The 26119-nt window shown below is 36.1% G+C and overlaps 1 protein-coding gene across 2 annotated transcripts in view; it reads right to left on the reverse strand.

Moving 5' to 3' along the window:
* Positions 1-612: 612 nt before the first annotated feature.
* Positions 613-26119, reverse strand: part of LOC135076113 (alkaline phosphatase-like) — a 113229-nt gene continuing 87722 nt past the window's right edge. For both annotated transcript variants that reach the window (XM_063970575.1, XM_063970576.1), the window contains exons 5-12: positions 24545-24719; positions 19811-19989; positions 10087-10294; positions 4104-4283; positions 2299-2493; positions 1647-1850; positions 1180-1310; positions 613-1041 (exon numbers count right to left, since the gene is read on the reverse strand). In XM_063970575.1, coding sequence (XP_063826645.1) covers positions 811-1041; positions 1180-1310; positions 1647-1850; positions 2299-2493; positions 4104-4283; positions 10087-10294; positions 19811-19989; positions 24545-24719 — 1503 coding nt within the window. In that variant the 3' untranslated portion in view covers positions 613-810. The remainder of the gene's footprint in view (positions 1042-1179; positions 1311-1646; positions 1851-2298; positions 2494-4103; positions 4284-10086; positions 10295-19810; positions 19990-24544; positions 24720-26119) is intronic.

The raw sequence follows: 26119 nt of genomic DNA on the forward strand, positions 1-26119 counted from the left end.
TTAAATCAACGTTTTCCAAGTGGCAATATTCCATCGTCAATGGGTAGCGGTTCTGGCAACAGATTGGTGCAATGGTGTCATGGAGCACCTGGTTTTGTACCCTTAAACGGCCAAGTCACACAACATTAACTATAATAATAAAGAAATCGCAGTAAAGAACCATAGACTTGGCACGACTTTGTCTAGATTTCATTACTTTTTAGAGATAAACAAGCAGCTCCATCGAGACTTGGCTAGTTTTTTACAGAATGTTTTTGGTGGGATTCAGACTTACCGCATCCAGATTCCCAGTTTCTATGCAGCACAGGAACAGCGTTAAACCAATGTTTTGGAAGTTCCCGCAACCTATAGATTAACCAAGTATAATTGCAGCGTATTTCGCGAAGTCACTTTGCATTTACTGCTCGCCTTCCTATTTCGCTGCCTACCCACACCTGGGTCTACCATAAAATTTAATCTACACTGTTTCCTTCCTACCATTGTCTCTATGTACTGTTACGAAAGGATCTCTTGCTACTTATCCCAATTTATACTTGCACTGAATTTTTATGGTATTGTAACTGCTATTTGACTCAGTGAAACTACGCTAAAGGTACAAATAAGAAGTCGAAATCGAATCATCATGTTTTATTTATATTTACAAGACATTATTTACATTCACTTAGTGTTTGGTATCAATTTCATTCCCTGTACAAAACTTCTACGGTGCACTAACACAGCTTTCAATACATTTGGCCAGACGCATTTGGATGATTTAAAAAATTGACAACTATGTTAGTACGAACAAATCTAATTAATTAAGCCGATGGGTCACTTGATTACAAACCAAACATTGAAATGTAGTAACGAACATAGGAGGCCTGAAATAAGGTAGCTCTGCGTGATAAGCTGAGCGGTGAGCGGAGCGGTTGACCGCGGCGCTCGCTCGTCTGACATCACGCTTGACGCAACTACGATACGGCGACCGGTAGCATCGTTTTTTGACTCTTCTGCAGCGGACACGCTGCTAACTTCAGGTGGTACGCAACTTGGGATCTTTACCTGTAATAGAATAAATCGAAATTACTATAAATTACTCTACTTCTAATTTCTTTATTGGTTTAATTTATATTTTAAAAATTCTGACTCTTGCCTTTAAAATTCTAGTTAATACACAAAATAGCACATTTTAGTACTTACCGGTGGCTGAGTAAGGTTCACTTTCTCTTGACACCTACGCGCCTGGTGGGCTAGACACGCTGCGTACGCGATGGCGTGTGGGATGTAGCTCTGTTCGACGACTCCCGCAAACAGGGTCGTTGCCATTGGACCTATACAAACAACGGGGTCAAAATAAACCTAGCTGCTGTTAGCTAATTTAGTTTATTGGATATAAAACATACAACAAATACAAAATAGTGTAAAGTATGTTCACTGGCTAAAGTTATTTTAATCAAAGTAAATAGTAATAAAAGCTAAAATTAATTAACACAAATAAAGCCCACGTACATGTATTAGAAAGTAACTTACCTACTTTAATTGAAAGAAATTAATTGGAGGATACTTAAAAGTAAAAATGCTGGTTAGCTCATCATTTTCTACTGTAAATAAGCTGCGTTCTTGCGAAACTATAATGTATAAGCAAACTCAAATTTTACTGCACGTACCTAAGGCATAAATCGGCACATCCTCCCCGCCGTGGGTGGCCCATTGCCTTGGAACTGCAGCGGCGTGGACTGCATCAGCTTGGACTGTGTTGGATGCAGTTGCGTTCAGAGGCAACGCTCTTGGCTCGGAGTGCCCTGGTCCCGTTCCGTACAACAAAGTCGTATACCGAAGTCCATCAATGTCAGACACCACTGTGTCCGCACCTATAAACAAATTGACAGTTGACCTCGCTGACAACGTTATACCTTTTTGTCAGGCTCTAAGTAAAACCAAACATAATTCCGTAAAGTGCTTCACGGAATAAGTCTACTACGTGACCTAAAATTTAGGTTAATAAACGTTTTTGTTCTATGCAAAGGGTTCGAACCAAATAAAATAAATTTAAATCCCTATAGAAACAGGTAAAAGCAAGCTCAACCGAATCCAAACAAAATCATCCTTAAAGTGCTTACGATATCGTTACTCTAATATTTAGTCTAAATAAACGAGATTCAGCTTTTTTGATCGAAATTATGAAGGTTGAGCTCTTTCATTTGCCTCGGCTCGGAACGTTGAATAAGTATCTAAAAAGGTTTAGATAAACTGCTAATGTAATATTAATAAAATCACTTTAATCTGCTGAAGTAGGTTACCTTGATACAAAATGTTTACCTAAAACAGGGTGTCCCCTTGGGGTGGCCTGGCCGCCGAAGGTCATGACGTGTCCGTGGTCAGCTGTGACCACGATGAGGGTCTCTGCAGGGTTCACCCGCTCCAATGCTGCCAGTAACGCTGTCTCCAGTTCCAGTGTCTCGTCAAGAGCCCGGTACGGATTGTTGTAGTGGTGTGCATGGTCTATTCGACCCCCTAAAGCGACATATTGAACAATTTAAAATAATGGTGATTCTTTCTTGTTTGTTTAAAGAAGGAACTGTATTACCTATCTTATACATAACTATGTACTTAAATATTAATATCCTTTACAGATATTATTAACTGTAGAGACAGATTTTCAAGGTGAACACAAGAAAATAGGTATGAGAGATAAAATTTTCATATTGTTTCCTACCTGCTTGAAGTCGGTTACGAATTAGGCATTTATGATAAAAAGACATCAAAAAACATGTAAAAAGACAAAATGATCCCATAAAACGAATTCATTGTATGAATATAACATGAGGAAATAATACTCTGCGAAAAGTAAGTGTGTAGTTATCTAAAAAATAAAAAATAAAATATTACCATTCTAAAGATGTACGCATAAATGAATACGGGAAATGTTAACATTGTGATAACCGAAGATTTATAACAGTAAGGAAATAATGTTTTATCAGCTATTTTTAGCATTATGTATTCAATGTTGTAACAGAGGTGAGAGTATATTGCTTTTTTGTACGCATAACGTGGCCATTTTGCGTGACTGATGGTCGATCGTTAAATTAATCTAGAGTGATTATTTGAAATTGCAAGCGTTTGAGTGCTTTAGATAAGCCACTGATACAAATTGCTTGTACACATTGCGGCAACAATTAATTATCAGTGTAATAACTCAACATCGTCAAATAATATCAATTTCATCATCATCCGGTCATTCAATTTCCACTGGCAAATGGATATTTTTGTCCTTCACTCCTCCTTACGTTGGTCTTCCACGAGAAGGTTAGTAACTCAGAAGTGATGATATTATTTTTCAAATATTTTTTTAGGAATTTTATACTGTTAAAAATTTATATTCTTGTATTAGGATCGAATGGGTTAGGTAGGTACTACTACAATAGTCTAGTACAGGTCGAACGACCTGCCGAACCTCGAACCGGCAGTACGTCAGCTAATATTGCCTGAAATTCTATCAGGATCATACAGCAGTTTCTTAATTTGACTGACGATCTGGTGAAGGTCGCGGAAAGCGTAGCACCTTGATGTAGTCAGCACAGAACCGGTAATTGTGAAAATCTACGGGAAAGCAGTTGATGGAATAGAAATGAAATGTTATATAGACCTAACCTTCTACATATAAGTAAGAATAATCCTTTGGCGTTCTTTAACAGTATAGACAGCGCGGCCCTGGTCATGTCAGCCAGGGATGGGTCGAACCTTAAATCCGCGATCCAACCGTGACAACGTTATAGCTGGAGCAAGCCTTCTTAATCATTGATTTAACCTTCAATGAGTAAGAAGAATCCTTTGTCGTTCTTCAACAGTATAGTCAGCGCGACTTTGGTCATGTCAGCCAGGGATGGGTCGAACCTTAAATCCGCGGTCCAAACGTGACAACGTTATAGCTGGAGCAAGCCCTCTTAATCATAGATCTAACCTTCAATAAGTAAGAATCATATCCTTGATGATCCTTGAATCCTTGGTCATACTTATCAGTCACAGGACCGGTCGTTGTGGAAGTCCGTGTGAGAGGCCTTTATCCATTTAGCAGAGTAGGGAATTCGGTTAAAACGTAAACGTAATGTAACCATAGAGCTAACCTTCAATAAGTAGGAAGAATCCTTTGTCGTTCTTCAACAGGATAGACAGCGCGGCTCTGGTCATGTCAGCCAGGGAAGGGTCATCGGCCTTGACCGCGGAGCCCGCCGCCGCGCCCTCTTCCGCGTCCGCCACCGCGCCCCGCTCCGCGTTGAACTCCATGTGGGAGTACTCGAATATACCTGCAGAAGGTGAACGTTAAAGCTTCGGCCAAACCAACGCGTGCAGATCGCGTCGCGATGGCGATCACAGGACAATGATAGGACGTGCGACCAATGACAGGACGCGCCATGTCATTGGCCTATGCACGCACAGTGATCGCCAGCGATCTGCAAGCGTTGGTTTGGCTAAAACTTTAAGGCTGAGTTGCACCATCTTACTTTATGGTTGACAAACGTCAAAAATCTAACAAACTCCATACAAAAAGCACCGGTTATTGTCAAAGTTATGGCCAAAGTAAGTTGGTGCAACTCGGCCAAAGCCTATTCGAACTAAGAATACCTACCTACCTATGAAGATTTTATTTTAATTTTGTTTTTTTTTTATTATGTTTGGTATGTTTCGCACATAGATTATGATAACCCAATATATAAATGATGTCTTTTTAATAATTCATAATTTAAATACGAAATAAAATTAGTTGCCCCATATTATTTTACTAATGAACAACGCGTTACGTAATTTGGGTTATTATTAATTAGGAAAGTAATTTAATAACGCCTTGGCATTACTTTAAAATTTAATATCATTGTAATTTTTCGTCTGAAAAAATATTATATAGGTAAGGTCATTTTAAGAACACAAGTTCGCCCATTTGACTCTTAAGTGAGCTACTTTTTTTTAATTGATATTTTGGTTTTTGTTAATTTTTTTCCGAAATTTGACCTGAAAACTGCTTCAATTTTTCTTCTCGCGTGTTTTCAGCCGCTTTTATTATTTGATATTAATATTGAATATGTTATTAGTAAAATAACATAAATTTCAGATCCAGATAATGATTATAGCTATTTACGAGCCGCCAAAGTTTAACAAAAGTACAAACCAAGATAAAAAATTAAACTTGGAATTCGATTGAAAAAAAAATTCAAATTGAAAGTGGATTGCCAATGATCTTAAAAACATCTCTAGCTTCTCTTCTTTCTTATTATATATCACATGAAGTAATTAGATATTGAAATTCGTCAAAAATTCAAAGTTTAGGAAGAAAATGGAACAATAATTGAGTCGGCCGTTTGGTGTAGTGGTTCGAAACGGACTACTATTCCGGAGGTAGCGGGTTCGATTCCCGCACAGTACAAACATTTGTGTGCATGAACATATTTGTTTGTATTGGACTGGGTGTTTTCTATGTATAATAAGTATGTATTTACAAAAAAAAAAAAGTATTTAAGTATGTTTATATCCGTTGTCTAGTACCCATAGTACAAGCTTTGCTTAGTTTGGGACTAGAAGCGCAGTGTAAAATGTCTAAGGATATTTATTTATTTATTTTATTTATTTAATAATACAAAAGTTATCCATACAAAGTAGATTTTGAATTTTTTTAAACTTTTTTTTTCATGATGTGGTTATTATTTTTAAATTGATTTTGAAATAAAACGTACAAAAAAGTAATGATAATCAGTATAGCAGAAAATATAACGATGTTGGAAGAAGCTTTGTATAGATAATTTTTGTATTATTATTCCATTTTCTTCCATAAACTTCGAATTTTTGACGAATTTCAATATCTAATTACTACATGTGACATATCATTGGAAAGAAAAGAAGCTAGAGATGTTTTTGAGATTATTAGCAATCCACTATCACCATTAATTTTTTTTTAAATCTAATCCTAAGTTAATTTTTTTTTTGTAGTTTCTACTTTTGTTAAACTTTGGCGGCTCGTAACTATCTATCCAATCATTATCTGGATCTGAAATTTATTTTATTTGACTAAAGACATATTCGATATTAATATTAAATAGTAAAAACGGTTTGAAACACGCGAGAAAAAAAAAATAAGCAGTTTTTATGTCAAATTTCGGAAAAAATTAAATGAAAACAAAAATATCAATTAAAAAAAAGTAGCCCACTTAGGGTCAAATGGACGAACTTGTATTCTTAAAATGACCTTACCTATACACCCACGAAGTTTGTCTAACCTTCCGCCAAACACCCTGTAGTTAATACCTAAACAAAAATAAGGGCCCATGCACACCGCGGATTATTCAAGCGCGCCGTTCGACACGCATCTCATGTACCTAATTGTTACGCCATGCCACCGTGTGCGCGATGGTATAGCTATGAAAGTAACTATGCAGTAAAGCAATCCATTTAGCGCAACAGCCGCCGAGGGCCACTGAAAAAAACATGGCATGCGTGGGCCCTTAATCACACGCAACCCTACGTATTTATTTGAATAGTTTTTATCCGGTATTGGAAAACCACAATTTTGCAGAAAGGTGTCGAGAAAACAGTGTTTATTTCTCTCGAATAGAAACAAACACTTGATATAAGGTTTATTTACAATGACGATACAAACTCATCCGTAAGTTTTTGCGGTGCGAGAACGTTCACTGCAGTCGGGCTGAGTGTCGTTGAGTAATCGTTGTAGCCCGCCAACAATAGTTCTTCTGGCGTTGGTTTATTTTGCCGGATAATATGTCTTGTCTCTGTTGTGGAAAATCCACACTTCTTAGCAAATCATCATATACACAGCTAGTACTGTTCATACAGAAAAGGGTAGATAAGTAACGTTAATCCGGATGACGGATTTTTTTCATTTCTCTCACTCTTTTTTTTACTGCTATCATCACTACATACAGTAGGTACATCAAGTCACTTCTAGGAAGCTATCGCAGTATTATTACAAAGATTGTTATTTCTTAGTTTCCTAAAACATGAAACTATTTATGTTTCGTGGTACGAGGGTACTCCTCAATACCACTTGAATCCCGTTCTCCAGACTACGTCACACACATTGACTGGATGCGAATTTCGCAAGCATGTAAATTGCAGAACTCTCCTTGAAACTCTCAGACTGTTACATTAACTAAACACCAACAAACCTGCAAACAGTTTACCTGCAAATTGATAGAATACTATCGGGTTCTGTTATCTGGTTAAATCTGCTAACATGTTTGTAATGTTAAAGTTATTCTGTTTTGCCATAAAAATGTGTGGTCTAATGTGCCGTATGCTGTACAAATTCGTCACATTAAGCATGTGTTTTCTTCTCAATACTGCACCCAGCTGTTTTGTATTAAATGCCTACAACCAAGCAGACAGTTTATATAACTGTATATACTCTGAAACACGGTATAATTCATGTAAGACGCCATTAACGACACGCGCCTGGTCTTAAGTGGCATGAGTGAAATACCAAATATTACAATAGGTATATATAATAGCATATAGCATGGATGCACATGAGCGACCTGAATACCCAATCACTAAAACTTTTAACGAAATATTGAACTTTCGTTCGTTCGTGACGCCCATTCACGTCCAAGTTTCTTAAAAATGACGTCCGTAAAATGGACAAGCTTGACAACTTTCGCAAGAAAATCACACTTTGAAAAACTTAAAGAGATTTTTGATGGAATAAATGATTTAAATTTAACCAGCGTTTTCGAAGTTCCAGTCACAACCCAACTACTTAAGGGTCGTCTTGAATACGTGATACCTAAAGGTTTGAAACTGGCAAAAAATATTTCAGGGCGATTCTTAAGAGCTTATTTTAATAAATGTAGTTAAAATTTTATACAAAACAACTTATCTTATTTCATTTGAGTAAACTAAAAACCCGAATACAGAAAATTTTATACATCTAGACTAGACAGTCAATTAATCACTCATTTTATGGAAGTGATTACGAAATCGCCACTTAACATTTGAACGTTTAACAATTCGATACTAAATGCTCAGAAATGTACCTAAACTGCAAATCCTCATTATTTACAATGCAAATTCTGCGTAGGCCGGTAGAGATTAAAAAGGATTCAAAGGGATTACAAAGCAGCGGCGGTATCACAATACGAGCAAAATGTAGGCCAGGTGGATGTAATAAATATTTCACAAATCGAATAGAAACGGGAAGATTTACGCTTTGAAGGCAGAAGAAATGTTTTTGTTCTCGTTTATTTACGTGAATACTTTGAAATCCGGAACGGCTAAATTCAGGCGATCGGCACATTGTGACTTCTTTATTACTTGACTAGCCTGTGCCTCCGGCTTTGCCCGCTGTTTTGGTCTGTCTCAGTCAGTGTAGCCTACGTCACTCTGAAAAATTTAATGTAGCTTTCTACTAGTGAAATAGTTGTCAAAATACATACATACAAAACTATTTCACTGCACATGTATGGGAAACATTATTAAAAAATATTATAAATAATTGCAGATATTGGATTCAAAGGAGCATACAGTACGAAATTCACTTGTGAGCCAAACTCGTTCTTAAGCTGTGTGACATAAACGGATTTAATTGTCTCCCTCCTAACCACATTCAGTACTAGTTTTGAAGCTCTACACTACGAGTATAGGTACATAATGTTCAATAACAATATTTAGACAAAGCGCAAAGTTATCATTTTGTTTAAGATTATTCTTACTGTTGGGGTTACTTTAAACTGTTGCTGTCTACGTAAATTGGAGCGGTTACAAAATAAACAAATCGAACGTATCTAGGAAGTAAAAGTAGGTAATTAACTATTTACGAATTACTGTAGCCATCGTGTACATTATATTATTATAACTTGATCTTACCTAAAACGTCTTACCGTCATGTTTCAATGTTTCAGTACATAGAAGTTGTCAAAAACATGTTTCTCTCAAACCATAAACTTGACACACACGTTTAACCATTGAGTTATAATGTACTTGCGTTTAACATGAAATATTTATTTTAATTCGATTTTTATTTGAAAAGGGAAGAGCTATTTAACGACGTCTTCTTTTCAAATCATTTTCAAAATCTTTAATTTCCTATAGAGAAAACTTGTCGCACAAATTGAATTTCAATCAATAAAATAAAATTAGGACTTGTTTTAAAACTCAAATGTTATTAATACGATGTTGTATCATGTCAGAAACGGGTTCAATTGAGAATGTTACTAGGTATGCAAAATCACTTGAAACCTATGTTACAGTTAAGCTTTTACATTTACAAATACATTAGTTTTTATTTCATTCAAAAATACCAAGTAGTTATGATTTTATAGGCATTCAAAGTTCGCTTAAATATTGAGTCCCGCCGACGGTCACGTGACCCCGTGTGACGTACATTCACAGCGTCCGCTCACTAGAAAACGGATATAAACATACTTAAATATTTTTTTTTTGTAAATACAAACTTATTATACATATTAACACCCAGACCCATCACAGAAATTAAAATTGAACCAAATCCAAACTTGATGCGATTGTGTCGTTTTATTGCGAATTACCTTCCAGCTCCATCATTAGACCCCGATTACTATATAGAATTAAAATACTCATCAATACAAAACGAACGAGCCCAAACTCGATGCATGTAAGTCGTTTTATTATAGAGTTCCTATGGCCACCTTCCAGCTCCATCATCAGATCAGCTCCATGTCATCATAATATTGCATGGTCATCCAAATCACATGTGTTTGCGAAATTTCAGCTTAATCGGTTGCCTGGAAGTGGGTCTTAATTCAGCTTGCAAGATTCCACCCATACAAATATGAGCCAGTCACTGTAATATGACGTCACGCGCATATAATGGCGGGCCGGCCGCCGCCCGCACTTTTAAAATTCAATATCTTGGAAACTAATTGACGTATCGAAATAATTCTTTCACGTGTATTTTTTATTTTTAACAGAGAATACAGAAAGCTAAAAAACAAAATTAGTGAACATTCTTCATTGCCGATATACAAGTACCATACAACACTCAACCAAGTCTAATATTGATCATGTATGTTGTAATACTTCGCAAAGTAAACACACCAGGAAAACCGAACTTAAATTTTAACTTACCTAACAAGTAATCGACGGATCTTGGATCCAATTTCGCTAGCTGCTCCCTGGAGTGTATGTACTGGGCTCGGAGGCGCCGTCTCTTCTTTTCCCGAGCCCAATCCTCGGCCAGGTTCCTTCCGTCCAATCTCCTGCCTTCCCGATTCTTGTGCTCGGGATCAGGGGTCACCGTCGGCAGGAAGTGCCGTCTCCCACCCCCCATTATAACCTAAAACAAATACAGGAAATTGGCGAACTCTACAAAATTCAGGGGACAATTCAATTTAATCACAAACAAGGTACATTTTATTGCGTCATCCTAATGCTTTCATATCCCCGTAATGGCGTCTTTTCACGTTCCGTGACATTTTTACCTGCAATTTGCGTGTCATTGAGCTGTAAAATGACAACGGAAACGTTTTGCCAGTTCAACATCATAGTTAAATATTCATATCTACATCCATTTAGAAATCTAACGCTTCAGAGATAAGATTTTCTCTTGTATACAAAATTGAACGTATTGTCAATTATTATTATCTTGGATATTACTATTATTATACTGTAGTATCATCCGCGCTAATAGAAACGGGCTGTAATGATGAACGAGTTTTAGTACGAGTATAGTTTAACTTCAAAATACTAATATTATAAGTTATTAATTTGAAGTTATAATGAAGGGATCCTTAATACATTGTATAAGTAATCGGCTTTAACACGCCTTTTCCAATTATATTGTACAAGGGCTGTAAAATTTACGAATGTGGAATAAATCTTTCCCGAACAGGAATCAGAATATTCATTATATTCATTTCATGTGACGTTTACATCTGAAAGTTTTCATTAGCATTTTGGCAAAGGCTCCGATCCATATCGAAGCTCTGAATATGGAAAAAGTTTTAGATTTTGAAAGTGCATTTGAATATATGAATTCTAGATAGAAATGGCGGGTTTTATTCATTAAGCGATTATTCACAAAAATGGACAATATGGGCGGGCATAGACCATTTTAAAATAAGCTGCACTTTATTAAACTAGGAATATATTCGTATTTATGTCGGCCGTTTGGTGTAGTGGTTCGAAACGGACTACTATTCCGGAGGTAGCGGGTTCGATTCCCGCACAGTACAATCATTTGTGTGCATGAACATATTTGTTTGTATTGGACTGGGTGTTTTCTATACAGGGTGTTTCTTGTAAGGTGTCAAGCCGAAGGCAGGTGATAGGTGAGGACTAGACCTATCGATTTCACCCCTATGTATGTTCTACGATTTTTCGTAGTTTAGAAGTTATCGTTAATTTTGTGATTTTTTCAAAGGACATTGTCAGAAACCGCCTAAAAACCGCCCAAAAACATTAACCCATCATAATTATTTTCTATTTTTTTTAATACATTAAGCACCCTTTCATTCTAATGGACACTTAAGCATTGAAAAATTAAATAAATAAGTCTGTCAACGTTTATTCTATAATACTATTACAACTTCCGGACGTTTTGGTGCGTGGCATGGTCTAAAACCTATCAAGTTCCATAATTTTTGCCGATAAAATCTGTACGAGGCATTACCGTACTTTATTGCTGGGAGTCCATGTATAGTGATGTTCCTGCGGCCATCATAGACAATAAAATATCGATTTTGAAAATAAAATAAATCGATTAAACTGCTTTGAAGACTAGATTTGCTATAAAAGCTAAAAAGATATTGACACTATTACAAGAAGCTATCTAAAGTGTCCAACTGGTCGAAGGTCGTAAATAAAATAAAAATAATTAGGACCATAAACTGATATTCATGGTATCATAACTGTAAAAGTGTCAGAATCCGATGTTGAATCCAATGCCAGTTGAAGTGAGAGAAACATATATCAACTTAGTATTCGCTGGGTGCGAAGTACTAGGTGGGGGTAACATAATCTATCGCAGCGCTCATGGTGGTCAAAAGTAGAAATAATGTAAGCTCTGTCATCAGATGTATCTGTCAATGGCAAAGCGATTCTACTTAATACATTTTGATATCATTCATTAATCGCATGAAAAGGGTCCTACTGGGAACTTAAATAAAAGAGTGGACTGTATTTCGATAGGGCTGGTTTAATAGCCGTTTACAATTTGGAAATAACTAGACTATACAACGTGGTAGTACAAAAATGAGTCACAGTAGTTGTTGTGCACAGATGTTTGCCTTATGATGAGAGCGTGAATTATTGAACTCTGCCCTTGTTTTGTTCTTAATTCTTCTACATCTCGGACTTGTCCAGCCAATACCAACAACTTTCCTTTAAATACGGTTTGTGGTTGGAATTTGATATTGTAACACTCACAAACCCGGTCTTCAAAACAATACTCATTTCGATCTGAAAACGATATTTAATTTATTACTAGCGATACAGGAACATTTAAATATATTTACTGTTATATAATGAAACCGTTAAAGTAGCTTTTTCTTTTCGTTTTACTGTAAAACTACAACTATAAAATGAAGTAAAAAAACCCTGACACAATCAAAATTAAACACACTTTTTGGACTTACCTCATTTGATTTGAATGACCAAAATGATTTCAAAACCTTTTTTCTACCCAAATCGTGGTATCACAACAATTTATTAGTCGAAAATATTTGTTATTTTTTCATTTCGATATTTTTTCACAAATAGACGACCTAAATGTCAATGTGACAGAGCCCACAAAGTTGTGGACGCTAGTTGGCGCTGTGATCGTGCACAGAGCCAATAGTTGCCAGTCTCTCATAATCTATGCCAATGAGGGTTTTCGCGATTGAAAAATCCGCCAGATGGCAATACGTAGACGTGAGGTCCAAATGCTGCATGATTGGTTATTTTTGACATGACATTGACAGATATAGTTATTAAATTTTTAGCGATTAGAGTCGCATCTCAAAACTTATTTGAAAATTATAAATAACTTGAAAAAATCGAACTGCCTAAGGCGGGAATTGAACCCACGAATTTTTCAAGTTATTTATAATTTTCAAATTGACAGATATGTCAAAATCCACCAATCATGCAGCATTTGGACCTCGCGTCTACGTATTGCCATCTCGTGGTTTTTTCAATCGCGAAAACCCTCATTCATAGCACATGTATAATAATAGACCAAATGAACTTTTATAGATTGTGAAAGAGAAGATAAAGATTTTATTATTTTATTAAAATCTTGCCACGAGGTAGTTTTTCAGTAGAAACCAGGATTGGATAATCGCTACAGGCAAGTATCAGAACATTTTATAAATATTTATAATCGATTATATCCTTGTGAATCGTTTTAATAAATTGTCATTTTACTTTTTCAATTAAAACTTTATCAATCCCTAGTCTTGTCAAACTGTCATAATGTCAACAAATTATAAATGTCACGTCAGTTAACTCAATTTCAGTCTTCTGTGCTTAATGTATTTTTATTTCAATGAATTAGTGCTAAAGGGTTAGTACTAAAAGTGAAAGCCTTTTTTCAGAAAGAAAACCAATGTGGTGCCCTAATTATTCATACTGTTTGAAAGTTACAAGTCAGTGATACAGAGTTGCCGCCATTATAACTCCATGGTGATACCATACCAAAGAAGAAGTTTTCCTAAACACTTGTGTTATTTTTGTATGTGATCAAATAAAAAGGATTAATGTTACTGCTCAAATGGAATAACTTATCCCAAGAGACCGAATATAAAAAAAAACCTCTCCATAGAAATTATCACCATCACGAGGATGTGAATTTTTTTGAGAATTTGATATTGGTCCTGTAAGAAAAGTAGTTGTATTTCAGTAGTAGAATCAACCCTTCTTGTTTCATCAGCAAGAGTAACTATAAAAACGCCCTGTAGGTAGGTATTATTAAGCTGAAGAGTTTGTTTAGTGTCAAAGACTGTCACACAGTGTAACTTAAATTGGCATATTATGATAATGAACATAAAAACTTAAATAAATATTTATGTTAATATTTTTTCTATTTATTTATTTTCCCAAAGCTTCACAGTGACAGCTGAAACAGCAATACTGTTGTAAAACTAAACTTAGAACAAACTGTTACAAATATTTTACAAATTAAAATAAAACCGCATGTTGCTTTACTTTCTCGTATAGGTAATAAATGTAATTAATGGCTAGATTATTAATGTTACTTTGTTACCCTCAATAGTGAGGAGACCTTATAAAATGGTAACCCTGATTTTCATTGTCATTCAAGTGCTCTTTCTTCGCATAGGCTTCTGTGATTTGGCCAAGGGCCACACACATTGCGATAACATTTATGCGACATTGATTTGACAGCAGCGGAGTGAAGTCTTGCGACTATGCAAAATGATACCCTGTAATCGTAGCACATATAGACATAGACGGGGCGGGGCACATAGCTCGTAGAGCTGATGGCCGCTGGGGCAGGAAAGTTCATGAGTGGCGACCACGAGCCGAAAGACGTAGCGTGGGCAGGCCTCCCACTAGGTGGACCGACGATCTGGTGAAGGTCGCGGGAGGTGCCTGTATGCGAGCGGTGCAGGATCGGTCTTCGTGGAAATCCTTGGGGGAGGCCTTTGTCCAGCAGTGGACGTCTTTTCGGCTGAAACGAACGAACGAACGATACGTATTACCAGTATTTACCAGACATTACTATTTATTGTATACTCGCCGGATTACACGTAGGAGCACGCGCGTTACAGCTTCGGCCTTGCATTATTATAAGATCTTGTTCCGCCATTTTTCGAACTTCCTCCGTGAGGATATCCCCGCCGAATTTTATGATAAACCTATCAAAAGTCATATTCTGCAATGTCAAAATTAATTTGCCGAAATTCGCCGAGCCAGCTATAGTTCCAAAATATTGGACTGTCCTATCGATGACATTGACAGTGGGGCGCCACCGTCAATACCGAATCGCTGGTTCCGATTTTTGCCATGTTGGAAACAATGTAGTTGAACGATGGTAGCGCCCCCCTGTCATTGAGTTTGGTGGGACAGTTCAGCTTGGGTCATCTATATGTCAAATAATATTATTAGGTGTCAAACAGGATACGTTCAGAAATTAATATTACGATTTTAAAGATAAGACAAGACAACTTTTTATTGACGAAGTTGCTGGGACAGCTAGAAACTATTTTTTTTTCCGGCACTTTAAGAAAATAATAAATGAATGAAAACGCAGCGTGGGACGTCCACCCACAAGGTGGACCGACGACCTGATAAAGGTAGCGGGAAGGCGCTAGATGCAGGCCGCTACCAACCGTGCGATGTGGAAGTCATTGGGGGAGGCCTATGTTCAGTAGTGGACGTCCTGTGGATGAAATGATGATGATGATGAAATGAATGAAAATGACAAATCTTCGAACGTGTATAATACCGTGTCAAAGTAATCATATAATTTTGGCACCTTAATAACTATTGCCGTTTTTGTTGTAAAGATCATGCAGCGCTACTTGCGGATATTATTGGAAAGAAAACTATGTAGGCTCTAGATCTGAAGCCGCTTTAACGAACACGAAGTGCTCATACAATGCGGCGTATTTTCTTCCAGTCTTTAGTCAGGACTTTAGTCGAATTAAAACCCCGGTTGAACGTGATATAGCCGCACTAGAATACGGTGCTTTTTTGCATAATCGCAAGACTTCGTTCCGGTGTCGACCGAATGTTATCACGATGTATGTGGCCCAGGGGTTACTGTAGCCGCTAAGGTTTGAAACTTCTTGCTTAAAATATTGTAGTCTTTGGCATAGACTACGACGGTAGTCATGGAGATAGGAGTTTGTTATCTCGTGTCAGATGTAAATGGTGAAAAGAAAACTCATGATTCGTGTTATTTTTATGCAATATGTAGGTATTTTATAAAAGTGGAACCCCGAGTGATCTCCAAAACCCATTCTATTATTATATACGATTCGGCTTCGATATCTATAATACAATAGGAGTTTATTTCATGTGTCAGATGACAAGGGTGGAAACAACCTACGATTCATGTTGTTTATTTACGTGCAATATGTGGGCATATTATAAAAGTGGAATGCCGAGTTGTATTTCTAAAACTTGTTCTATTATTTTATACTATTTGGCTGCGACTCGGCGTGACGACAATACAAAACATTTTCGCGAATAGGTGTTCATACATTCACACAATACATTAGACGCCATGTTGCATTAACGACATATTATAAAATCGCTGTGATTTAATATTCTTAATCATTAATTTTATGGCAAGTGTCCATCAGGAATCATTGTTCTTACACACAGAATCGTATTATTTCGCTTTCGGGTAGTAATATGTCAAAATTGTTGGTTCTTAGGCGAACAATGTATGGAGAACGAACATTGTCCTTTATGACCTAGTAGGCTTTAAATTTTTTTATCTTTTTTTGGGTTGATTTTTCTCAGATTTCTTTTTTTTGACAGATTCCCTATTAATTGCAGATATTTGAAAAAAATAATCACCTTCCTATCTTTGATGCAAGATACAAAATTTTTGCTAGAAACATAAAAAATATGCTTTTAGTAAAACATTCTAAAATTTTCAACTTAAAAGTTTGAAAAAAAAAAGAACTTCCATAGGTCCAAAATAATTTTAAAAACTGCGCAGTTTTCTGAACTTTCATAATAACACAAAAAAACATGTACTTAATAGGCCATTATTTTCTGTAATCGCTCCTCTAAAGTTGTAAGTCGGAGATTCCGTTACATGTTTTTGACTATCTTAGGACTAACTAATGTTTGCAATCCACTAAGTTTACGTTACGTAGAACACGTTTAGAGACAATAACTGAAAAGTTTTTTTTTATCCACAACGTGGAAGCTCTTGCCCTTCATCTGACCTGATGGAAAGTTGGAAACTGATGGGAATTGGCTGTCCTAAATAGGTAGTCTTACCACTAGAACAGTGATTGTTACTTTACGATTAAAGATATACCTACCTATTAGAGTGTGAGTGAAAGGGAAAGAGTTTGTGTGTGTGTGTGTGTGTGTGTGGTGTGTATGTGTGTGTGTGTGTGCATGCGTGGTGTGTGTGTGTGTGTGTGTGTGTGTGTGTGTGTGTGTGAGAGAGAGAGAGAGAGAGAGCAAAAAAGGGTGTAATGATTTAATTTAAAGTAAATGTTTAAAATGTCCGCCGCTGACCTGAATGCACATTCGACAACGACGCAAAACAATTATTCGTAAAGGATGATGGGCACAAATGTATGGAAAGTGGTACCCGCTCCAATAGCCATAACCAATATATATTTTAAAAGGTCTTTAGATGTAGGAAAATGTCTGCTATGGGGCCAGTTCTAATTCACGTTTTGAAAGCAGTAATTCCACTAAGTATTATAATGAAAGTATAACACAATCATCCATGTATACGAGTATTTATTATGACTACAATCTATTAATATAACTAAAAGAAGCATTGAAAAGGAAAGGATTATACCTACGATGAACTACCCAAGCTATTAGCCCTTTATTCGCTTTCATCATAATCATCGTGATCATTTTAGCCATAGGACGTCCAGTTGAACATAGGCCTCCCCCAATGATTTCCACAATGGCCGGTTGGTGGCGGCCTGCATCCAGCGCCTTCCCGCTACCTTTCTGAGGTCGTCGGTCCATCTTGTAGGTGGACTTATTGGGTCTTGTGGGTTTATTCGCTTTAGCAACTCATAATAAAACCCTTAAGAAGTAATAAAACTTTAACCCCTTTATTAATAAAAGTTACACCCTAGTTGAACTCTAGCTTAAATTGTCATTTGGTATGGAAATGTCATTTTAATCTAGGGTTCTTCCTAGGTGTAACTTTTTATTAATAAGGGGGTAGTACTTCTTTAAATAAAAATATTTATTTCACAATTATCCCCATCAATAATTATAGAGTTAAGGAAGGATGCTGGAGCAGTAAACCCTTCCTGCCTCGCATTACCCTTCCTCGGTCCCTCACTGATGAGGATCGCGACCACAAATAGTGTTCCTCCACAGACTGCGGTCATAAGCTGTGTGGACCGCACGATGCAAACTCCCGCCCACCGTCTTCCTCACCGCGTCCGACCATCTCGTCGGTGCCCTGCCCCGAGCGCGTCTGCCTTCCATACTGTATGATACTTAGGTTACACAAAAATTATCTTTATCTTCTAACGCAACCAGATCTGAGGCTGGTGGCCATAGTAAATGTTGTTCGTCTTGGTAAGACCTTTCAAATGACACTACAAACATAACTATTGGAGCCGGGTACCATTCTGCAAAAAAGTATGTATATCTTCGTACACAACCAGATATGAGGCTGGTGGCCATAGTAAAAGTTGTTCATCTTGGTAAGACCTTTCAAACGATACTAGACACATATCTATTGGAGCCGGGTACCATTTTGCCCATTGTCCTTTAAAAAAGCTTCTTGCATTCTAATATGGTTTCGTGCTTCAGTCAGCTTTGTCCGCAGTTCATCAATATTTTCATATTCCCTTTTGTATACCAGATGAAGAGCAAGAGCTTCCACGTTGTGGATAAAAAAAAAACTTTTCAGTTATTGTCTCTAAATGTGTTCTACATAACGTAAACTTAGGGGATTGCAAATATTACTTAGTCCTAAGAAAGTCAAAAAAAAACATGTAACGGAATCTCCGACTTACCACTTTAGTTGAGCGATTACAGAAAATAATGGCCTATTAAGTACATGTTTTTTTGTGTTATTATGAAAGTTTAGAAAACTGCGCAGTTTTTAAAATTATTTTGGACCTATGGAAATTCTTTTTTTTTCTCATACATTTCAGTTGAAAATTTTAGAATGTTCTGCTAAAAGCATATTTTTTATGTTTCTAGCAAAAATTTTGTATCTTGCATCAAAGATAGGAAGGTGATTATTTTTTTCAAATATCTGCAACTAATAGGGAATCTGTCAAAAAAAAGAAATCTGAGAAAAGTCAAGCCAAAAAAAAGATTAAAAAAAATTAAGCCACTAGGTCATAAAATTTGAAAAAATCACAAAATTAACGATAACTTCTAAACTACGAAAAATCGTAGAACATACATGGGGGTGAAATCGATAGGTCTAGTCCTCACCTATCACCTGCCTTCGGCTTGACACCTTACAAGAAACACCCTGTATAATAAGTATGTATTTACAAAAAAAAAGTATTTAAGTATGTTTATATCCGTTGTCTAGTACCCATAGTACAAGCTTTGCTTAGTTTGGGACTAGAAGCGCAGTGTAAAATGTCCAAGGATATTTATTATTATTAATTTACTGTTAAATATCAATATTTGAATTTCAGAGGCGCGGCGCTAACAATTTTTAAATTGCTATCTGAACCTACATGATTTGGATATTATTATGTTATTTTTTGAAACAGTTAAGCCATTTATTTTTTTATTAAATGTAGGTGCTGAATGTTTTGGTCCTACTACCAAAACAGGATACCTATATCCTGTTTGTTGTTGTTGAATATTTAATTTTGTGAACTACCTTTGAACTTCTTTCTCTTGGGGAATGCTGTTCATTGAATTTGCGTTGTAGAATCCTTTTTGTCTGATCCATACTTAAAGCACAGATTACCAATTAATAATAAGTTACCATAAGTGACATTATACAGGATAATGTACTCACATTAATGTTTCTCCCAGGCTCATTCTCCACCAGCTGCATGGCGATGTCCTTGCAGTCCTTCCTCACAGTCGGCGGGAACCGGCTGTCGTCCTCCCAGTAGCGGGTGGGGTGGCGTGAGTGATCCGTGCTGTGGTCACTATGCCGCTGGACTTGCCTATAATGCCTTCCCTTTTTATATTATTTACTCACATTAATGTTCCTCCCAGGCTCATTCTCCACCAGCTGCATGGCGATGTCCTTGCAGTCCTTCCTCACAGTCGGCGGGACCCGGCTGTCGTCCTCCCAGTAGCGGGACGGCGCATGCGCATACAGAGCCGCTGGGGTGGCGTGAGTGATCCGCGCTGTGGTCACTATGCCGCTGGACTTGCCTATTCATGGAAATAAAATCGAATATGTATAACGAAAAGGGGCTTGAACTTCGAATTAGGAAAATGAGCAGTTAACCTCTGAATCATTTCAAAATTGAACATGTCTAATCAGGACCTAATGTCGTCATGATTGATGGAAACTGGCGTGAAAAAAACAAAGCCTTTAATAGTCTTGAAACAGACGCTTTTCTCGTAAAGCGAATGTCCTTTAATAGTTGGTAGGTTCATTTTACTTAAGACTTGTAATGTGACTTCAAAAGCGTCTCTATCTCTCATGACTAAGTCATAACTTCTTATCATTATAAAAGGAGCTTAAACAGGTTTTCGAATGCGAGCGTGGTTAATTCTTGAAAATTTACGTTTGAAACGAATTCTTTAACCAAATATAAGGACTTTTTAAACTTTTTACTCATTTTGAAACATTCAAAGGGCATTTGCATGTAACGTCGATGGTTATAACCCACTTTGGTGCAGTCTGGCCAAACAATTCCATCTATTCCGCGTTAGAATTAGGTTAGAAGTACTTAAAAGTTGCTAAAGAGGTGCTTACCCACATCCCCTAGTAACCCAGCGTTCTCGCATTAGAGTGCATATGCTAAAGTTAATCCTTCCAGGTTAAATGGAAGGAGTTTAGAACTGCTATTTTAGCAATAATGCTAGGTTACCCTAACCTGCTTAGGTTGAGCTAATTATACAAGTATACCTGAGCAAGGTAATTTTCGTCGGTGTAAGGAATTTTGGAACTATAAGATAGGAAAACCCAATCATGATCAGTATTATCAATATTACAAGACAATATGTGCTTTATGATCCAATAACTGATCAGAAATCAATAATAAATAACAATAATCGATTATGCTTTAAATCACATTAACGACTGAGCTTAATCATTTACGACACGTCGGTCGTCAATTTAAATTAACTGTTATTGTTGTCACCAAACGGGGCCAGAAATATAACTTAACTTAAATTTAAGTTGTCCTTGACTATTTAAGGTTTCCTAGCTCCACAAAGGAACAATGCCGATAAATTAAACGTGCAAACTTCCCAGACGTGGTATTACACTGGCCTACAGCCATTTTGGTGCCTGGGATTTAAGACCTGGTTTTAAGTATGTCTTGCATGGCAATATCAAAAATGTAATCAGTTTTTCTCTATCAGCTCTAGTTCCCGAGATAACTAAAAAACAATTTTCACAATAAATATGTATTTTTATTAGCATTAAACATCAAGAAATTGTCTTTTGAGTGATTTTTTCGAATGAAACTTACTTGGGCAATCTCGCATGATTCTCAACAGTAGTCGGTCATCATATGAGCGTCCCATCTTCCTTGGTAACTATTTTCCATTGTTTTTATGTCTTGGTGAAAACGTTTTCCTTGTTCTTCGCTTAGTTCTCCTAAATTTTGTTGGAATTGATCTAGTTTACTGTTAAAATAGTGTAATTTTATACCTATATAACAGCCTAAATCTTTGAATTGAACCAGCACATCCTATACTAATTCTACATAGTTGTCAGCCTTATGCTTTCCCAGGAAATTTTGTACAACTGCTACAAAAGATTTCCACGCAAACCATTCCGCAGCGTTCATAGAAATCTTAAATTTAGTGGAGTTTTTTATTAACCCATTTAGCCCTACCGTACCCTATGTGGTACGGTATCTTTTTGAAAATATTTCGAAGTACCAAACTATTGTTAATTTGTAAAAATGATTGTGACGGTAAGCTTAAAGTGATCATTTTACATAAAAATATTTGAAAATATGTTTTAACAAGTGGTTTCGGAAATATTTATGAAATTCCTCGACAGAAAACCAAAAAAATATTTACAATGTATTTAAGAAGGTATAATTTCTTATTACTCATGGTAAATTATGTTATTTATCAATTTTATTTTAAAAATAGAGTGCAATATTATAGATATCATGACTACGAAAAAAATATTATTCAGATTATTTTTATACGGTTTATTCCAGTCTAAAATAGGTGTACCGTATAAGGTACAGTAGGTCTATGCATGAGCAAATCATGCGAAAAAATATAATTAATATTTAATATTTTTATTTGTTTTAGGCTATTGATGCTTTACTATATTGCCACAACTCATGAAAAATTTGATAATTTCAGCAAACATAAAGCAGTTTTGGTTTTTTTCTACTGCTGTCTTATCAGATGACCGCTAATGATGATCAGATTGACGAAGATTTTGGCGATAAAGATAGTGTCAATGTAAATAATAACCCTCAGAGTTTTCTTCGATGGATTCGCTAAATTTCCATCATCGTGTTGCTAAATGCGATTATGGATAGCACTAAACGTAACAAATCAGAAGAAGCCAGGTCTTCTTCAGCTATCCTCACTAACTTAGGAGAAGGTACGAAAAAAGAACAAAATGTGGTTAGTATCACAGAAAACGTCTTACAAGATATGCCAAGTGTGATACTAGTGATCATGTGATTTTATTTTTATTTTATATCATACAAAAATAAATAAAAATCTTCTTTGAACAACGACTATGTTTTGCTTGCTTATAGACCTACTGTACCCTATATGGTACGGGCTCCCCACGGCCCCCTATTTATGGATTATTTTTTTAGATATTTTTTTCACGATTTTTAGGCTTCCCTTTGTAAGTTTTTGCTGAAAAAACGATATTTATTTACAAAAATAATTATCGGTCTAAATGGGTTAATACAGTTATTTGAAATCCATCAAATATACCTGCTTTTAGTTTTTCAGTACTTAAACTTGGAAATTTCTGTTAAATTAACTGGAAATATTGGCCATTTTCTCCATATCATAGGCACTCCAAGCTTCAAAAACTTACGTGTGCCTTTCTAGTATCTACGCAGATGTTCAACGCACATTATACATACAATTTGAGGCACCTACACCTTACCTTTGTATTGAATTTCAATACCGAAGTAAGCAAAATACAAAAAATTCGCCATGTTTTTGATAGTTTCACGCTGATATTTCAGTAGTATTCACCACAAACTTATCAAAATTAATCAGGATCGTTAACACAACATCTAGACGTACTATCCATAGCTAAATAGTAACATAAAGTTTATCGATGTTATTGTAATAATGACTATTTGCGAACAAGACGGGAAAAAAACTAAAATGAGGGTAGTCGACAAACTAGAGCTGATGAGTTGAAATGAAGTATGTCAATATATTGTAGATTACCCATATTATCGATCGTATATACAAAAAGAGCTGCACCAAAAAAAATTTTTTTTTTGCAGGCCTGTGTTATTAATTGAACTTTACTATACATAAGTGAAAGGTAAAACTTCACTTACTAAGTGTGGTGGTTCACCACGAAATCACGAGACCACGAGCGCCCATCAACGTCACATGTCACGAATACGCAAGACGAGTATTACAAACCCGCGCTTGTCAAACCACATTTAGTTCGGATTTGTAACAACAGAGGTTACACCGACAATTCTCTTGTCAGTTACTCTCGCTCGAATATGGGTGTTAAGATAAGTAATGTATATATAAATCTATTAATAAACATAAAGTTAAAGTAAATCTTACTTTTATAAGTTACGAGTAAAAATACACTACTTTGGTAGATAGACCTTTTTACGAAATGAAAAAGCAAATACCTAAGTACTCCTAACTACAAATTTTCTTTTTTACATTACAAAACCACAATACCTAAACACAACAACATGTTGTGATGTTTATTATAGGGCTAGTTAACGTTGTTAAACCATTGAACGTTCAAAGCAAATATAATAAATGCGTTGTTTGCTATCAAACAATAGATTCAAAATGAAGTAAATAACGCTTGTTATACGAAGTGTTACAATTCCGTAAACGTGATGAAAATGGCAAATAATGTTTGCTTAATTCACAAGATTTTCGTTAAATAGTGAGTGATTCTAGGAACTTCATTAAATTTTTGTTTCTGTTCGCGTCAGGTAAAATAATAATCAGCTGTCAGAAGCGATTATCCCGGCTTTGAGTAAAAATTTAATAGGAGCGAGTAGGGTCCCCGCTCCGAAGGTTCCGTATTAACTAAATAATGTATGAAAAGTTACAAGCGTATTACTTGTAAGCTTTGCTTTTAGTAGAAATAGGTCACAGAATTAACGGCTGGTCAATTGGTCCATGTTCCCACCAAAATTTGTTTTTGCAAAAAAAAATAACAATAGGTAAGCAAATCTAAATAAATCATGGGATGGGACATACTTTTCAGGTTTTGTTTTGTTTCTTTAAATTGCGTCAATAGAAGCCTACGCTCTAACCCTTAGGTTCCGATGTCCAAATGTTTATTTATGAATTCTGTGTTTTGAAAATAAGGGACAAGTAGGTAAATTGAGAAACAACATGATTCTATTAAGGTTCCTTTTTTCTTTGAAGTAAAAATATTAATAATGCTGATTAAGATTTAAGCAATTAAGAACATGACACAATACTTTTCCTCGAAGTAAATTCGTTCAAATCGTAAATTAGGTAAAAAATGTATCAACTGTTTTTGAGCAGGTTTCCTTGTAATCATTTAGGAGAAAAAGCGCAGTAATTATTAAGAACTTACCAGCCTCGTGGACCCAGTCGATGAGGGAAGTGACCTTCGAGTTGAGGGTGGAGGAGCAGATATTGAACCTTCCACCAGCGTCCAGGCCTAGCGTCTCGTAACGTGCCTTTACGCCGCAGAGTAGTGCTGTGGCGCAGGCCGAAGACTCGCCGGTCTGGGCGTCAATGTTGTATGTCTGTTGGGTAAAATAATTGAAGTCTTCATATTCTACACTCAGGGGTTAAAACTTTGCCTCAATATCACGTCACGCTATACTTTTTCTTGTCGACAACAAACCTACACAGTGTCAGCCCAAAACTCCGCTACAAGAGTGGCGTTGTCAGTAGACTTCATTAAATCTTTCTGCCTGCATACTCAACTACGCTATACTCAAGGCTGTTTCACACAAGGGTTTGGGAGGTCGAAAACTGTAAATAGGAAAAGTAAAAATGAAATACCTAACACTTTGTCCTTGGAAATTATAAATCTCAATCTGATTCTACGTCTATTCATCGTTAAGAGTAAATTACTTAGTCATGTTTTCCGTGATAATAAATTCCAGTCAAATTAAATCTGTGTCCCAAAGCAATAAGCTGTACTTATTATAAAGCCGTACTAAATAATCCTCACAGATCTTAAATACAACTTTCATTGTGGAGAATATTCAGGCTTTGTTACTGTTCACACCAAAACGGCTTAATTGAAATACGCAGGTACAATACAGTCTACAGCACGAATACACACATAATTTAATAATTAACTGCAATCAAATAGGTGTGATAAATTTACACCAAATTTCTGTCAACAACCTACTAAATGTGACATTGGGTCATTGTCTCAATGTCAAGTAGTGTAATGGGTAGGTAGGTGCTATAATAAGCACCAATCAATTACTGAATACGGCCTCTAAATGGTGTGAACTACAGAAATTTTCTTACTGTTTCAATTCAAATCAAAACAATTTCACGTTCGAAGATTCTATATCAGCACTTCAATATACGATTCACCAACTCCTCGATCCAATCGTGTAAAATGATTGCTATTTATAAAGATATTATTTTCGACCGATCACGCGATCGTAACTTAGATCCACAAGTTCTTCGGTTGAAAATATTATAAGCAACCTATCGGGGCTTGAGAAACGACCGCCCTCGACAAATAATGTTTCATCAATCGTTCCACCTCTAAAATACGGCCTACTTCGCTATTCCACGGTAGTTCCCCATTTTTATTGCTCTATCTCGAATCCGCGGACTGGATTCATATAAATTCTCGATTCTTTTATCAGTTTCAAATGTACGTACCTACCTTTCATTTTCTGAGATAACGCCGTTCAAAATTGAGAGCTTTGAGGTCAAAGTTCAAAAAATGTTCGCACGGAATCTAACTAAGTCTTAATTATTTGAATGTTCAATTTAGATGAGAATAACATTTTCATAGAAATCGAAAACAATTACCCTGATGATCGCGATGAAATCTAATATTCAAATTGCAAACACTGGCTGAACTTAAAAGTTAATTAAAACGAACTTTCAAACGTTGGGAGCCCGCAAAACAACTTCATTTTAACATAATTTTCTGAACAATGATTTGACT

The sequence above is a fragment of the Ostrinia nubilalis genome, chromosome 11 (genome assembly GCF_963855985.1).
Source record: "Ostrinia nubilalis chromosome 11, ilOstNubi1.1, whole genome shotgun sequence".
Lineage (NCBI taxonomy): Eukaryota > Metazoa > Arthropoda > Insecta > Lepidoptera > Crambidae > Ostrinia > Ostrinia nubilalis.